Here is a 15,961-nt window from a genome sequence, read left to right on the forward strand (position 1 = left end):
CTGAAAAATCAGCTGATAACCTTATGGGGATTCTTTTATATATTAATTCTTGCTTTTCCCTTGTTGCCTTTAATATTTTTTCTTTCTGTTTAATTTTTGTTAGTTTGATTAATATGTGTCTCAGCAAGTTCCTCCTTGGGTTTATCTTGTATGGGACTCTCTGTGCTTCCTGGACTTGAGTGTTTCCTATCTCATGTTAGGGAAATTTTCGGCTATAATCTCTTCAATTATTTTCTCAGGCCCTTTCTCTCTCTTCTCCTTCTGGGACCCCTATAATGCAAATATCGGTGGGTTTAATGTTGTCCCAGAGGTCTCTAAGACTGTCCTCATTTCTTTTCATTCTTTTTTCTTTTTTATGTTCCACAGCAGTGATTTCCACTACTTTACCTTCCAGTTCTCTTGTTATTCTTCTGCCTCATTTTTTCTGCTATGGATTCCTTCTAATGTATTTTTCATTTCAGTTATTGTATGGTTCATCTCTGTTTGTTCTTTAAATCTTCTAGCTCTTTGTTAAACATTTCTTATATCTTCTTGGTCTGTGCCTCCATTCTTTTTCTGTGATCTTGGATCATCTTTATTATTGTTACTCTAAATTCTTCTTCAGGTAGATTGCCTATCTCCACTTCATTTAATAGTCCTTCAGGTTTTTATATTGTTCCTTTGAAACATATTTCTCTGCCACCTCATTTTGTCTGACTTTGTGTTTGTGGTCTCCATTCTGCAAGCTTTAGGATCGTAGCTCTGCTTGCTTTTGGTGTCTGCCCCTGATGGGTGAGGCTGGTCATGGGGTTTGTGCAGGCTTCCTGGTGGGAGGGACTGGTGCCTGTCCACTGGTGGGTGGAGCTGGGTTTTGTCCCTCTGGTGGGCAGGGCCGTGTCAAGAGGGTGTGTTTAGAGGTGGCTGTGGGCTCAGTATGACTTTAGACGGCCGTCTGCTGATGGGTGGGGCTGTGTTCCTGTCTTTCCAGTTGTTTGGTCTGAGGTGTTCCAGCATGGGAGCCTGTAGGCAGTTGGGTGGAGCTGGGTCTTGGGGTCGAGCTGGACATCTCCAAGAGAGAACACACAAATTAATATTCCCTGGGCACAGGAATTCTCTGGTGGTCCAGCATCCTGGACTCAGTGCTCCCACCCCAGAGGCCCAGGCCTGACCCTATTTCCTGGCTTCTGGGGTCTCCTGAGGTCACAGTGCTGTAGGTGCTGCAGCAAAAACACCTGAGACCTTTAGGTGCAGGTAAAATGCCTCAGAGTGGTTACATACATACCTTTCACATCTTTTGTGAGATTTAGCCCTAAGTATTTTATAGGTTTTTATGTACAATGGTAGTAAATTTTTAAAAAATATTGTTTCTTTTCATTACTATTATATAGAAATAATGTTGATTTTTTAAATGTTTATTTAGTGTCCTCCAACCTTGCTAAACTTGCTTATTCGTTCTAGGTGCTTTTTTAATCCCATAGATTCCATTGGGTTTCTACATTCTTCCTTTCCAATCTGGATGCCTTTTATTTCTTGTTTTATTGCCTTGGCTGAAGATCTCCAGTGCAGTGTTGTGATGAGAGCTGATATCCTTCTTTTGTTCCTGATATTAAGGGGAAAACATTCAGTCTCTACCACTGAGTGTGCTGTTAGTTGTATCTTTTCATAGATGCTGTTTATCAGGTTGAGGAAGTTTCCTTCTATTTCTGGTTTACTGAGAGGTTTCATTAGGAATGCATGTTGGATTTTGTTAAATTCCTTTTCCACATTTGTTGAGATGTTCATATGAAGTTTCTTTTTTGGTTTAAAATAGTAAAATCCGCATTGATTTTTTTTTCTCCCCGTGTTATTATCAACCTTTCATTTCTGAAATAACATCACTTGGTTGTGCTGTACTGTTCTTTTCACCTATTTGGATGACTTATGGTAAAATTTTGTTTACGATTTTCATCTATGTTCATGAGGGATAGTAATCTGTAGTTTTCTTTAATTATGGTGTCTTTGTCTGGTTTTGGTATCATGGTACTATAGAACTCATAGACTGACTAAGGAAGTATTCATTCCTCTTCAGTTTCCTGCAAGAGTTTGTTTGTAATGGATTATTATTTAAATGTTCAGTAGAATTCATTTGGGGCCTGGAGTTTTTTCATGGAAAGGTTTTATCCACAGATTTAAATTCTTTCATAGATATAGGATTCTCCGGTTATCTATTTTTTATTGTGAAAATATATATAAGATAAAATTTACCATTTTAACCATTTTTAAGTGTATGATTCAGTGGCACTAACTATGTTCACATTGTTTTGCAACCATCAATACTATCCATTTCCAGAACTTTTTCATAACCTCAAACAGGAACTCCACCAATTAAGCAATAACTCCCACTCCACATTTCCTCTCAGTCCCTGGTAACTTGTTCTACCTTCCGTCTCTACGAATTTGCCTGTTCTAGATACCTTGTATTAGTAGACTTATACAATATTTGTCCTTTTGTAATTTGCTTATTTCACTTAGCATAATGTGTTTAAGGCTCATCCATGTTGTAGCATATATCAGAATTTCATTCCATTTTATAGCTGTATGTATTGGAATTTCATTCTATTTTATGGCTAATAATGTTCCATTATATGTACATACCACATTTTGTTTATCCATTCATCTGTCCATGGACACTTGAGTTGCTTCCACTTTTTGCCTTTTGTGAATAATACTGCTGTGAACATTGTTGTACAATTATTTGTTTGAGTTCCTGTTGTCAGTTCTTTTGGGTATGTGCCTGAGTGGAATTGCTACATTATATGGTAATTCTAGTTTTAGTTTTTTGAGGAACTGCCAAACTATTTTTCACAGTGACTGTGCCATTTTACATTCCTACCAGCAATGCACAAGCATTCTAATTTCTTAATGTCCTTGTTAACACTTGTTATTTTTCACTTTTTTCTTTAATTGTAGCTGTTTTAATGGATATGAAGTAGTGTCTCATTGTGGTTTTGATTTGCATTTCCCTAATGGATAATGATGTTGAGCATCTTTTCCTGTGCTTTTTGGCCATTTGTGTATATTATTTGGAGAAGTGTCTATTCAAATCCTTTTCCCCATTTTTGAATAAGGCTTTCTGTTGTTAAGTTATAGGCATTCTTCATATATTCCAAATACTAATCCCTTATCAGATAACTGGCTTGCAAATATTTTTTTCCCATTTTGTGAGGTTTTTTTTCCTACTCCCTTGACGTTGCCCTTTGATGCATATAAGTTTTTAATTTTGATAAAGTCCAGTTTATTTTTCTTCTGTTGCCTGTGCTCTTGGTGTTATATCCAAAAAATCTTTGCCAAATCCCATGTCATGAAAAATTTTTCCTATCCTTCTAAGAGTTTTAAAGATTTAGTTTTTACATTTACATCTTTGATCCATTTTGGGCTAACTTTTGTATATGGTGTAAGGTTAGGGTCCAACTTCATTCTTTTGCATCTGGATATCTAGTTTTCTGAGCATCATTTGTTGAAAGGACTGGCCTTTTCCTATTGAATGGTCTTGGCTTCCTTGTTGAAAATCAGTTGGCTATATATGTGAGGGTTTATTTCTGGGTTCTCTATTTATTACATTGGTTTCAATGTCTGTACTTAATGCTAGTACCATTGTTTTAATTATTGTAGTTTTGTAGTAAGTTTTGAAGTTTGAGTCCTCCAGCTATTCTTTTTTTTCAATATTGTTTTGTTATTTAGTGCCTCTTGTAATTCTATATGAATTTGAGTGTCAGCTTTTCCATTCTGCAAAAAAAGCTATTAGAATTTTTATTGGATTGTGTTGGATCTGTAGATAGCTTTGGGTAGTATTGTCATCGTCACAATATTAAGCCTTCCAACTCATGAACACAGCATGTCTTTCCACTTATTTGTGTCTTCTTTAATTTCTTTCAGCAGTGTTTTGTAGTTTTCAGTGTATAACTATTAAAGCTCCTTGGTTAAATTTATTCCTGAATACTATTATTATTATTATCATTGTCATCTATTTTAAAAGTATTTTATTCTTTTTGATGCTATTGTAAATGAAATGATATTTAAAATTTTTATTTTTGGATTGTTCATTACTAGGGTATAGAAATGCAACTGAGTTTTGCATGTTGATTTTATATCCTGTAACTTTGCTGAATTCACTTATTAGTTCTAACAATATTTTTGTATGTGTATGGAATATAATCATTAGGATTTTCTACATATAAGAAATGTTGTCTGTGAACAGAGATAATTTTACTTCTTCCTTCCCAATATGGATGCCTTTTATTTCCTTTTCTTGCCTAATTGCTCTGGCTAGGACTTCCAGTACTCTGAGAATAGAAGTGGTGAGAGTATGCATCCTTATCTCGTTCTGATCTGTGGGGAAAAGCTTTCAGTTCTTCACCAATGAGTATGATGTTAGTTACAGGTTTTTCTTATGTATTCACTTGTGTTTTCTTCTGCATTGTCTAATCTGCTGTTAATCCCATCCTGTGTATTTTTTTTTTAATCTCAGACATTGTCGTTTTCATCTCTAGATGTTTGGTATGGGTTTTTAAAATCTCTCTCATGTCAGCTTAACTTTCTGAACATGTGGTATACAGTTATGTGTTTTTAATATCCTTTTTTGCTAGTTTTAACATCTTTGCTAGTTCTGAGTCAGCTTCTCTTGATTGCTTGTTTTTCTTTTGATAAGGCAGATGATTCCATTGATATGTTCTGGTTTCCCATTCATTGGTATTTCTTTACAGTGTAGTTGATATTACCTTTGGTAAATTTTCATGTCTCACTTATTGCTTGTTTCAAAGGCTTTATTGGTTATATTATCTAGTTTTAACTAACTTAACCTTCATAAAATAGGCGTGTGCCTATAAAAAGATTCCTGCAGAGGAACAGAATTGAATATTGTATTAAAAATGCAATCCCAAATGAACAACTAGAGAAAAGCTGAAGTGACAGTTCTTCTGTGATTTTGTTATTTATGATAAGAAATATATGTTTGGTTCCTAGCACTGAACTCCAAAAACCCTTGGATTTTCTTGAGTGATAAGAATCATTAAAGATGTCTTTTGTTTTTCTTTTCTTTTTTTTTTTCTTTTTTGGCTGCACCACGTGGCTTATGGGATCTTAGTTCCCTGACCAGGGACTGAATGAACCTGGCACCCAGCAGTGAAAGCACCGAGTCCTAACCACTGGACGACCAGGGAATTCCCAGGATGTCTTTTGTATTTTCATAACAAGCCTTTTTCAACCACACCTGAGTTTATGTTAATGATGTGACTTCTAGAAAGCCCCTAAGCATAGAGGCTGGTTGCCAGGAGAACCAACCATGTATTGGGTTGGCCCACAAGTTCGTTCAGGTTTTTCTGTAAGATGCTATGGAAAACCCAAACAAACTTTTTGGCCAACCCAATAATTAGAGGGTTGGAACTTTTCAGCCCTATCTTACCTCCCTCACTTCCAGGGTGCGGAGAGGGGCTGGAGGTTTTGTTTAATCACCAAAGGCAAATGATTTAATCAGTCCAGCCTCCATAAAAAAACCCCACGGGTTCAGAGAGCTCTGTGTTGGTGAACATGTGGAGGTACTGGAGGGATGGCATGCTTGGAGAGGGTATGAAAATTCTGTGTCCCTTCCCCATACCTTGCCCTGTGCCCAGATCTCTTCCCTCTGGCTGTTCCTGGGTTGTATCCTTTTATAATAAAATGATAATCTAGTAAGTAAGTAAACTGTTTTCTTGAGTTCTTTGAGCTACTATATCAAATTAATCTTATTGAGGAGGGATTATGGGAACGTCTGATTTATAGCCAGTTGGTCAGAAGCACAGGTAACAACGTGGACTTGAGATTGGACTCTGAAATGGGGGTGTGGCAGTCTTGTGGGACTTCGCCCTTACCCTCTGGGATCTATCTCTTAACTTCAGGTAGATCGTGTCAGAACTGAATTGAATTGTGGGACACCCAGCTGGTGTCCCTGGAAAGTCAAAGAATTGGTAGTTGTGGGAAAAACCCTACGTATTGGGTCACAGAAGTGTTCAGTGTTGTAGAGGGGAAACACAGGAGTGTTTTTTCCTAAACAGTCTGCTTCTATTATGAGCTCCTTGTTTGTCATCCACATGAGGAGGTTGAAAAGATAGTTTAATCAAATGTAGTGAGAAGTTGGCAAAATAAAATTTATCAGAAATATTCCCACCGCTGCCACCAATAAGGCAAATTAACAGCCACTTGCAAAACAGAAGACCCAGACTTGGTGAAGAAGCAGTTTGAGCATCTAAGAGCTAAAGAGATCAATGTCTGCACACAAGATCCACCAGAGGAACCAAGGGAGGATGAATGAGAACTGAAGGTCCTGTGTCCAGGAGAGGTACCCTCTCAGGTTGCCTGTCTCTTGACTTTGATGGTAGGACTCCAGGGGCAGTGTTTCCTGAGGGTGTTATCTGTAGCTTTCAAATCTAACATGTCAGAAGAGTAACTTGGAGACAGTTATTGATATGCAAATTATACGTATGACAGAGAAAGTCATTAGACTGCCAAGAAATATATGCAGGAAATTATAAAAGAGAAAGAGGATATTGGGGGAGGGAAGGAGAACACAAACATTCCGGGAACATTGAGTTTCTTTTCCTGGGTAGACTAGCTGGTAGCAGTCTGCCCTTGAGCAGATTTGTCTTAGGTGTTTAAGAATAGAAAAGTTCTTTCTATCTTCTCTGAAGAACCTTGAGAATTTAACTGTGGAGCATGTGTGACAAGCCGTCTCTCTGCGATGTCTACCAGTGGCCTTCATTTAGTACCTCTACCAAGTCAGAACCATTTCTTCATCTACATTTTCTCAAGTTTGGGTGTCTTTTTTTTAAGCTATATGAGTAAAATGTAAATAATTTCATATTTTTTATAAAAATGGTGTGGCAGATTTCTTTATCTAGACCTGGTGAATACAAGATTACTTAATATATAGAATTTTTTGTTTGTTTTGCCTCAAAGAAACTACACTTAGGTTTTCCTTGGACTGTGCAATTGGCACTGTCCTTTAACTCGTGGTTGCCTGACATTCTAGGAATGACTTCATCAACTTCTTTATCACCTTAGCCCAAGACACCAAACTGTTTTTTTTTAATCTTTGGCATGCAGAAAGACCTGGTGTAATGCATGTTTTGAAATGCGTTTTTATTACCTAATTCGTGTGTGTAATGGATTATCAGAAATCGTCCAAGAATTACTAATATATTTCCATATTGGTGACAGGTGTTCTAGGAAGCATTTAGTATTTGAGCATTTACATATATCATCTTAGTTGTGGCTGTTTTGAATTAATTGTGATAAGCTAAAATCTTTTGAAAGTTTCTTTCCAAGTGTCTTGAGTTAATATTTTCCCTCTGGCCAGTGGGATAGACTGCACATTATTTCTGATACTCTTTTAAGACCTGTGGGCAGTTACTGTTCATTTAAGCCAGATGGCATGTGTCAAGTCCTTTTCCAGGGCAGGGAGAGGTTTTGGGGGCTGCTGTAGTAGAGCCCAATGTGACTTCTTACGGAACTTGTCTTCTCTTCATATAAATCAGTACATACAGATTTTACTGCTCTTCGAGCACTCCTCTTTAACTTATGAAGATTCTTAAAGGATTGGGCATAAACGTTTTTGTGTGTAAATTCTCTTTTTGCAATTGTGCAGTAGCAAGTGATTATTGATAAGGTTATATAAAATGAATACTGTTTTTTAGGATAAAAACAAAGAATTCTTAAGGCGAGAAAAGAGGGGCCCTTTTATAATTTTACCAGTCTTCCAAGCTGCCCACAGCCAGAATCTGACTTAGGGTGTTGGCAAGCTGTGGACAACGCTCCTAATAATAGCTTAGGGGGCCCTGGGAAAGTGCCCCAACCCACAGTCAGCCAGAGATCTTCTCTACATCAGCACAGTGAACTCTAGCTCTTGGCTTTTAATGTGCCGGGTCGATCACCACCTTACACCTTACACTTTCATTTTTTTCAATAAAACGTTTGCTTTTTCAAGAAGTACAGGTAGGTGAATAAATTTTACAAGAATTTGGTTTTCATTTTTCTCGATTAAATTCTAAGCTGCTAAACTTTAGTGACACTTTTTCTTCTATCTTCACATCCATAACTCTAAGAATTCGGATGTGAATTTGGGCATTTAATAAAGTGGCTTTTCTGTTTCTTCATTTTCTTGGTAATTGATTTAAAATGTATGTTTTACTGGAATTCTTATCAAAATTTTCATTTTTCCAAGGTGTTGACTTTAAGGTGAAAACAATTTCAGTGGATGGAAATAAGGCTAAACTTGCAATATGGGTAAGAATTTTTAAAATGTATTCTGTGTAAATATTAAACTTGTACTTTTTGAAGAAGCAGAAATTGATGTGTGTAGTGTTCTAGAGGTGAATGAGCAATGTGTGTTTAATAACTTGGGAGATTTGATGTTGATTAAAGGATAGCCATAAATAGTTATATCTTATAATTCTGTAATCAGGCAGAGACTTGTTTTACTTACTCAGATTTTTAAAATATATAATCCCTTCAGAATATTTGAAAACAGAGTATTAAAAAAATCATCGTCTGCCAGAGAGAATCATTGTTATTGAATGTGTTTCTTTAAAGTTTTAAAAAGACAACCTACTCTGAACTAATGCTAAAGACAGTTGTTGTGGAGAAGGGAATGAAGCGATAGAAAAAATGATTTTTCATGTTTGTTAGTGTAAATATCTGTAAAATTTGAGCTTGCCAACTTTGGATTTTTTTTTAATACTGATGCTGAGTGTTTACTTACTAGCATCTTTTCATTTGCCTGGTAACCCAACTGTTCTGATCCGCATTCTCTGCTAACTAGACCTCTTCCTGGTAGTGCTGAATAAGGTAGCACTAGCTGCCGGAACGTCCAGGTTACTCAGTCTGCGTCCGTCTGCTCCTCTTTCCGCCTCTCCTTCCTTCCTTCCTATCTCTGTCTCTCCATCTAAGTATGATTGCTTATATATTAAATATATTACATATAAAATTTATAAAAATACACTCATAAGCTAATTCCCACATATGCTATAGTTAAATATCTAAGTATATTTTTATAACATGATAATAATATTAGGACTGGTCTGCAGTCATCAAATTGAGTCATACTTCGGTGGCTAAGTAGTAAATGCTGGCTGGGTGGGTGTCAATTACAGATTGAAACAGCAAGTGTTCATGCATTGTATGATCTCATTCATTTTAATGGCATTCTCTGAATGGCACACTATTTCTAATGCACACTTTATTCCAAATGACTGTGTGTCTTATGTTTTTTGTCAGTTTTTTTCTAAGATACAATGCTTTACATGATTGGTAGCCTGTTTGTCCCTTCCCCAAAATATGTTTACTATCAATCAGTACAGTAATGTCTAACAAGAAACAATTTGGAAAATGTTGGACTAGACCATAGTAAAATATATATTGAAGTTTAAGAATGCTCCCTTCTTTCCGAACTGAAGTGGAGCCTGATTTTCCATGTTTTTCTTGTTTGATTTATTACCTCTTCTGCCCTTGCTCCTGCTGTGACATATACAATTTAGAATAGGATCTGAGGCTTGATGGTTGCTGTGAGATCTTACTTTCATACAAGAGGTTTTTTGTTTGTTTGTTTGTAATTTACTTTCTAGTTCCTGCTCAATAAAAAGGTTGGCAGGTATTACTGAAGTGACATCTTTATCATAGGCTTATACATATTTTTTAAATAAGAGAGGCTTCTCCTGACTGCAAGGATAATATAGTTTCATTCTAAAAAGTATAATCAAAATAGTATGAAATTAATAGAGAAGAAAGTTCATCTTTAACCAATGTCTGCATTTTAGTGAACATCGTATAAAATATGTCAGACACATGCACATTGTTACACGTGTTGTATATGCAACTTTCTGAAAGAAAGGATTCACCTGCTTGTCACCCTCCCCCCAACACACTATGTACATTGTTCTGTGTCAATAAATATAGAAGTACATCAGTTTAAATGACCATCTTAAGATATTTACACCGTTAATAGCTTTTCACAAAGATCAGAAGTGCTGTGATGAGCATACTAATTTTTACATCTGTGTGTACTTGTCCAGTTACTTTACAGTGTATACTTAGAAGCTGAATTACTGTCTCAAAGAATATGAAGACTTAACATTGGGGTATAGGAAAAAGGTCTTCTGTACTATATATTGTTAATCTTTCTCATTTTTACCTTTCTGAGTAATAATTTTTCACTTATATTTGCATTTCTTTTGATTAGTGAGCTTTTTTCTTGCATATTTATTGATTATATTTTAATGAATTTTCTTATATGCTTTGCCCTTTTTATATTAGTGTTCATCTTTTTCATGATTAAAGTCTTTACATAATAAAAATACTAGCTTTTTGTCATATGCCATTTTTTCCACTCTGTCATTTGTCTTTAAAATCTTATTTAAGAGGAGTATACATTAATGTTCTTGTGTGTGTGTGTAACACTAACTCTGTCATATGCTGCAGATTTTTTCCCCTAGTTTGTCATTTACTTTCAAATCTTGTTGAGGATGAGTGTGGGGGGGGGCGGGGAGAGAGCCTGGTGTTGGGGAGGAGTGTTCTTGCCATACCAAGGGTTCAGTATTTACATGATTAAATCCGTTATTTTCTTCATGCATCTGGGTGTCATGTCATATTTAGGAAGGCCTTCTCACTCAGGATTAGAAATATATGAATCTACTTCATGTAAATAAAATCAGCTCCCCTCCCACTTGGATGCTCCTTCTAGGATTATTCAAATAGAATAGAGTCAGGCCCAGCCCTGCCTCCTGTGCCCCCGAAAGTGCGGCACACACATCATGACCTACTTGGCACCCACCTCTGAGGTGGTTCTTCTCTACATCCTTCCCTCACTTCTACTCCCCACATTCTGTCATTTAGCCTTTCTAGATCTTTTCCAGCTTTGTCCGTTTCTGTCTTTAATAATCCTCTCTTCTCCCATCAGAAAATAAAACCACATATGATAAGCTCTGCTTCCTTTATCTTACAAAGATGTTGTTATGTACTGCAAATGCCTGTTTTGAAGGCAAGCAAAGATCTAACTTCTGACTATTTAAACATACAAATTATATAGTTGTTATAAATTCTGACCCATCTGAGCTTCTGCTTGCCCCGTAGCTGAACTCACACTTACAGCCATGCGACTGGCGGTTGTTGGCATTTGATGTACGTCTTTCCTTTTCTTCAGGTTATTTTACATTAGCAGACTGCAAACTTTTTCTTAAAAGACTGGAAGATATTTAGTTCAACCCCAAGGTGGGCCGTACAGCAGTACATAAGTGAATGGGCCTGGCTGTGTTCCAGGAAAACTTTATTTAATAAAAACATATAATGAAACAGGTGGTGGGCTGAGGCAGCAGTTTTCCAACTGCTGCTTTGCTTAATCTTAGGTAGACTTGAGCCACAGTCCGAGGATGGTAGAAAGAAGACAGAAGGAACCAGGCCCAGAAGAAGAGACTTGCTAATTAGTTTACTCCTTTTTTTTTTTTTCAACAAAAGTTGAGCAACTATTCTATGGCAGGAATTTCTCAGGGCTCTGGAGTTAACCTGGTGATTGAGCAGATGTGGTCCCTTCCTTGTGAAATTTACATTTCCTAGCTTGTGTACGTCTTATATTCATTACCCCTAATATGAGTCAGAAATTTAATAAGGAGTGGTTTGGTTTTAATGCATTTTCCTGAAAGAAGATACATAGAAAACATTTTTTAAAGTACAACCTAAAAATTGCCTACTTAAAATAAAACACCCCTGTAATTCTCTTTAAATCATTGGTTCTCAACCTTGATTCTATGTCAGAATCACCTGGTGGGAAGAGTATTAAAACTTCTGTCATACCCTAGTTAAGTCAGAATCTTCATGGGTTCAAGCTAGGCGTCTGTATTTTTCATCTCCCAGGAAATTTTATTGTGCCACCGGAGTTGAGAACAATGGCTTTCAATGAAATGGGTTTCATGTGTGATAAACATCTTAAATTCAAAATTGTAGAAAACCTATACTTTGTTACATTTTTTCTAGAGATGAGGCAGTATTTGTTAGTTTTTATGTTACACTTGTCAGTAAAAAAAAAATGTCTTATTTAAATTTTAAGTTTTAAATGAGCTTGATATTTTAATAATGCTGTTCAACTTTCTGCTCTTAAATTAGTATGTTGAAGGTTTTTATTTATACTTTGTTTTGTTTAATAATAATTGATTGCCACTTTTAGGATACTGCTGGTCAAGAAAGGTTCAGAACATTAACTCCCAGCTATTATAGAGGTGCACAGGGTGTTATATTAGGTAAGGTTTTACTTTAATATACTGTTTAAAAAATATTGTTTTATTACTGGGGAATTTCTAATTTTCCTTGTTTGTGAAGGTCAATAAGTTTTTGTTTCATTTTTCTTTACGGCTACTTTTATGTGACTTGAAGTTACATTAACTTCATGTAATATTAATGAATATTTAAACTTCTAAAATTTTGTTTCAGCCCTTTGTCTAGCAATTAAAAAATAAAGATCAGACACATGTACTAAGGAGTGGTTTGGATTTATGCATTTTCCTGAAAGAAGATACATAGAAAACATTTTTAAAAGTACAACCTAAAAATCGCTTACCTAAAATAAAACACCCCTATAATTTATCTGGTTTAAAAGCGCGTGTTGCTGAGGACATAATTGAGGACCAGTCCTCCTGTCATTGGTCTGTCTTAGAGTATTACCAGAAACCAATCTTCAGTCAGCAGCTTACAAATATTTACTGCCAGATTATAAAAGAAGGAGAGTGTTGGTTGCTTAGCGGAATCTGTTTTCTTAGTCTTGAAAAATAGCACAGAGCACTTAGTACTATTGATTTATAATCGCACAGAACTTAAAAGCCAAGTGTGGATTTTCAATGTAATTTATTGAAAAGTGCTTGTTCTTAATATTCCTGAGAAACTGTTTAAAATGAATATTGATCAATTGTAGGGAGAAATCTTTTCTTATATATCATGACTTGTGAGGCTTTGGTTTCATTTCTGTGAATTTGACAGTGACTCTCATAGTTTTGGTTCAGCATCTCCTAAGTTTAGAAAACACTTTAAATTAATAAGCTCTTTATTTAGTAAAATGCAGAGTGATGGGAGATGAAAGTGAAAACAGAGGAAGACGATCAGGATTCCACCCACTAACTTTACATATTTTTTCAAATTTTCAAATTCTGGTCCTTGTGAGAAATAAAATAACAGGGTCATAGATGCTGAACTTTATGTAAAATTTTTTGGTATTTTGCCACAGATTTGAATCTAAACACCTTTTGGTTTTCAGACAAACTTTTTTTATTGTTATAAATGGAGACACAGCTGTTGTTTTGCTTAATTTTCAGTTATCACATAGGATATAATTTCATTTCTCTCACAACATATGTAAATAAAGTTGAAGTATGTATGTAAATGCATATATTTTTTAAAAAAATACACTTGTTTCTTCCATCTGGATCAGTAGGCACTGATTTTTAAGCATTGAAGGCTTAGAAAACAGACTTGTCTGTATAGTAATGTCAGTTCCTAGTACATATCAGAAATGTAATGCCATTGTTTCTTACTTTTGATATTTATTTAATAACTGATTCTTTTTATTCCAGTTTATGATGTCACAAGAAGAGACACCTTTGTTAAACTGGATAATTGGTTAAATGAGTTGGAAACGTACTGCACGAGAAATGACATAGTAAACATGCTAGTTGGAAATAAAATTGATAAGGTGAGAAGTCAGACACTTGGCAGTTTGGCTCTATATTTTGGTAGCTTTTCTTAATCTTTGATTTATCTTTTAGGAAAATCGTGAAGTTGACAGAAATGAAGGCCTGAAGTTTGCACGGAAGCATTCCATGTTATTTATAGGTAGGTGTGTGAATCTTTATCTTTTCATTATTAATGAAGAGTTTTTAAATGGAGTTTCTGTTACATTGTTCTCTTTATGAACCATAAAATGTGTGTATATAGCTCATGGTTGTCTTGTGCTATAAAACTAACCAACTGTAGAACCAGGTTCCTTATTTTTCTTTCTGTGAAAAAGAATAGGATCTCACATCATGTGAAGCCTTACAGAACACAGTCACACCATTCCTCTCCTTCAGGAAAGCCAGGAACCCAGCCCTGCAGTCGCACCTGCTGGTTCATGTGCTGGCAGCAGTGGCACCACTTGAGAGTTTGTTAGAAATGCTTCATTTCAGACCCTAGCCCAGTTTTTCTGAATTAGAATCTGCATTTGAGAAAGATGTTCATGTGATCTGTATGCACGTTAATATGTGAGAAGCACGGTAGAGCAAGTGTTGGCAAATACAGCACAGGCCAGATGTGGCCCCACTGTTTGTATGGGAACACACCATGCCCGCTCATCTGCGTTGCTGTCTGTGGCTGCCTTTGTGCTTCATGGCAGAGTTGTCATTACAGTGGAGGCAGTATGGCGTCAAAGCCTAAAATATTTACTCTCTAGCCACTTACAGAAGATGTTTGTTGGCCCCTTGTCTGGCATAGTGGACTGGCTCTACCAGTTGGGAGCTTTTAAAAGTTACACTCTCTGGGCCTTACTTATCACGGGTCTGAAACAGAGCCTCGAAGGCAGTTTATAAGAAACACCCTAGTTAATTCTGACGTGAAGCCAGCCTTAGGAATTACTGTTTTAGCTATTCCACTGTATTAGAACCCAGTAGGAATCAGGAAATGGAAATGGGAGAACATCACATATAAAGAGAAGTGGGGTGGTGTAAGTGGAAGGTGTAGGGAATTTTAGACAGGGATTGAGTAGTATCTCTACTGCTTACTTGCTAGGTATCTTTCATTTCTATATGTTAGTTCAATATTTATTGAACACTGAGGATACAACAGTGAACAAAATGGTCCAACTTCCTGTCCTCAGGGAGTTTACATTCCAGGCTGGGAAACAGACTCGTATAAGTAGTGCTATGCAGGAAATAAAATATAGTAAGGGGAGAGGGAATGACCAGGGTGGGAGGTAATACGGAAAAGTTCTTTGAGAGAGTGCCATTTGAGCAAGAATTCGTGGTATGAAGATCAAGACAGAGAGTGTCTCAGGCTGAGAGAATAACGAGTATTTCCTGAGGTAGGAACCAGCTTAGTGTGTCTGAGCAACAGGAAGGAAGCTTGTGCGCTGGAGCAGAGCGTGTGCTGGAGGAAAGGGTGGTGATGATGGGACAAGAGATCTTAAAAGGTCATGTTGGACCTCCTAGGATATGGTAAAGAAATGAATTTTATTCTAAGCAAGGTGGAATGCAAGGGAGTAGTGCTGTGATTTGATATTCTTTTAAAGAGACTCATTTGTGTAGCAAATGGCCCGTGAGAAGCAGAAGCAAGAGGCTGCTAATTCTCTTGCAGTGGCCTAGATGAGGGGTGCTGGTGGCGCTGACTGCGGTGGCAGTCATGGCTGGTGGGAAGTTGGCAGATCCAGGAGATGCTTTGAGGGTAGAGCTGACAGCACATAGGTTGGGTGTGGAGGATAAGGGAAGAGAGCAGTCAGGATAAGTTCAGGTCTCTGGCATGAGCAGCTGGGTGAATGGTGGTGCCGTAACTGAGATGTGGAAGTCTGAGATGAGAACAGGTTTAGGCAGAGGAATAGGGAACCAAGAGTTCTGCTTAGACATAAGACCTGTCTTTCAGACAACCAGTGGACATCGTGGTCACTGGCATTTAGGTGGTGTTTAAAGTCATGGGACTGGAGCAATCACTACAGGAAAAACTGGATAGAAAAGGGCTGATGATTGAACGCTGGGGCACTCCAGCAATCAGAAGTCAGCAGAAAGAGGAGGTGCCAGCAAGTAAGGCTGCGAAAGATACGCCAGTGAGAAAGGAGGTGCCAGCAAGTAAGGCTGCGAAAGATATCGCAGTGAGAGAGGAGGTGCCAGCAAGTAAGGCTGTGAAAGATACGCCAGTGAGAGAGGAGGTGCCAGCAAGTAAGGCTGCGAAAGATACGCCAGTGAGAGAGGAG

The 15,961-nt window shown here is 37.0% G+C and overlaps 2 protein-coding genes across 2 annotated transcripts in view; both read left to right on the forward strand.

Moving 5' to 3' along the window:
• RAB18 (RAB18, member RAS oncogene family) overlaps nucleotides 1–15,961 on the forward strand; it is a 33,915-nt gene that overhangs the window by 14,247 nt on the left and 3,707 nt on the right. The window contains exons 3-6 of the mRNA XM_029238662.1: nucleotides 8,213–8,274; nucleotides 12,203–12,275; nucleotides 13,599–13,717; nucleotides 13,791–13,857. Coding sequence (XP_029094495.1) covers nucleotides 8,213–8,274; nucleotides 12,203–12,275; nucleotides 13,599–13,717; nucleotides 13,791–13,857 — 321 coding nt within the window. The remainder of the gene's footprint in view (nucleotides 1–8,212; nucleotides 8,275–12,202; nucleotides 12,276–13,598; nucleotides 13,718–13,790; nucleotides 13,858–15,961) is intronic.
• LOC114904574 (treponemal membrane protein B-like) overlaps nucleotides 14,207–15,961 on the forward strand; it is a 3,509-nt gene continuing 1,754 nt past the window's right edge. The window contains exon 1 of the mRNA XM_029238663.1: nucleotides 14,207–15,941. Within this exon, the coding sequence (XP_029094496.1) occupies nucleotides 15,683–15,941 (259 nt within the window). The 5' untranslated portion in view covers nucleotides 14,207–15,682. The remainder of the gene's footprint in view (nucleotides 15,942–15,961) is intronic.

This window comes from Monodon monoceros, unplaced genomic scaffold, assembly GCF_005190385.1.
Source record: "Monodon monoceros isolate NGI ecotype Baffin Bay Population unplaced genomic scaffold, NGI_Narwhal_1 Super_Scaffold_21, whole genome shotgun sequence".
NCBI lineage: Eukaryota > Metazoa > Chordata > Mammalia > Artiodactyla > Monodontidae > Monodon > Monodon monoceros.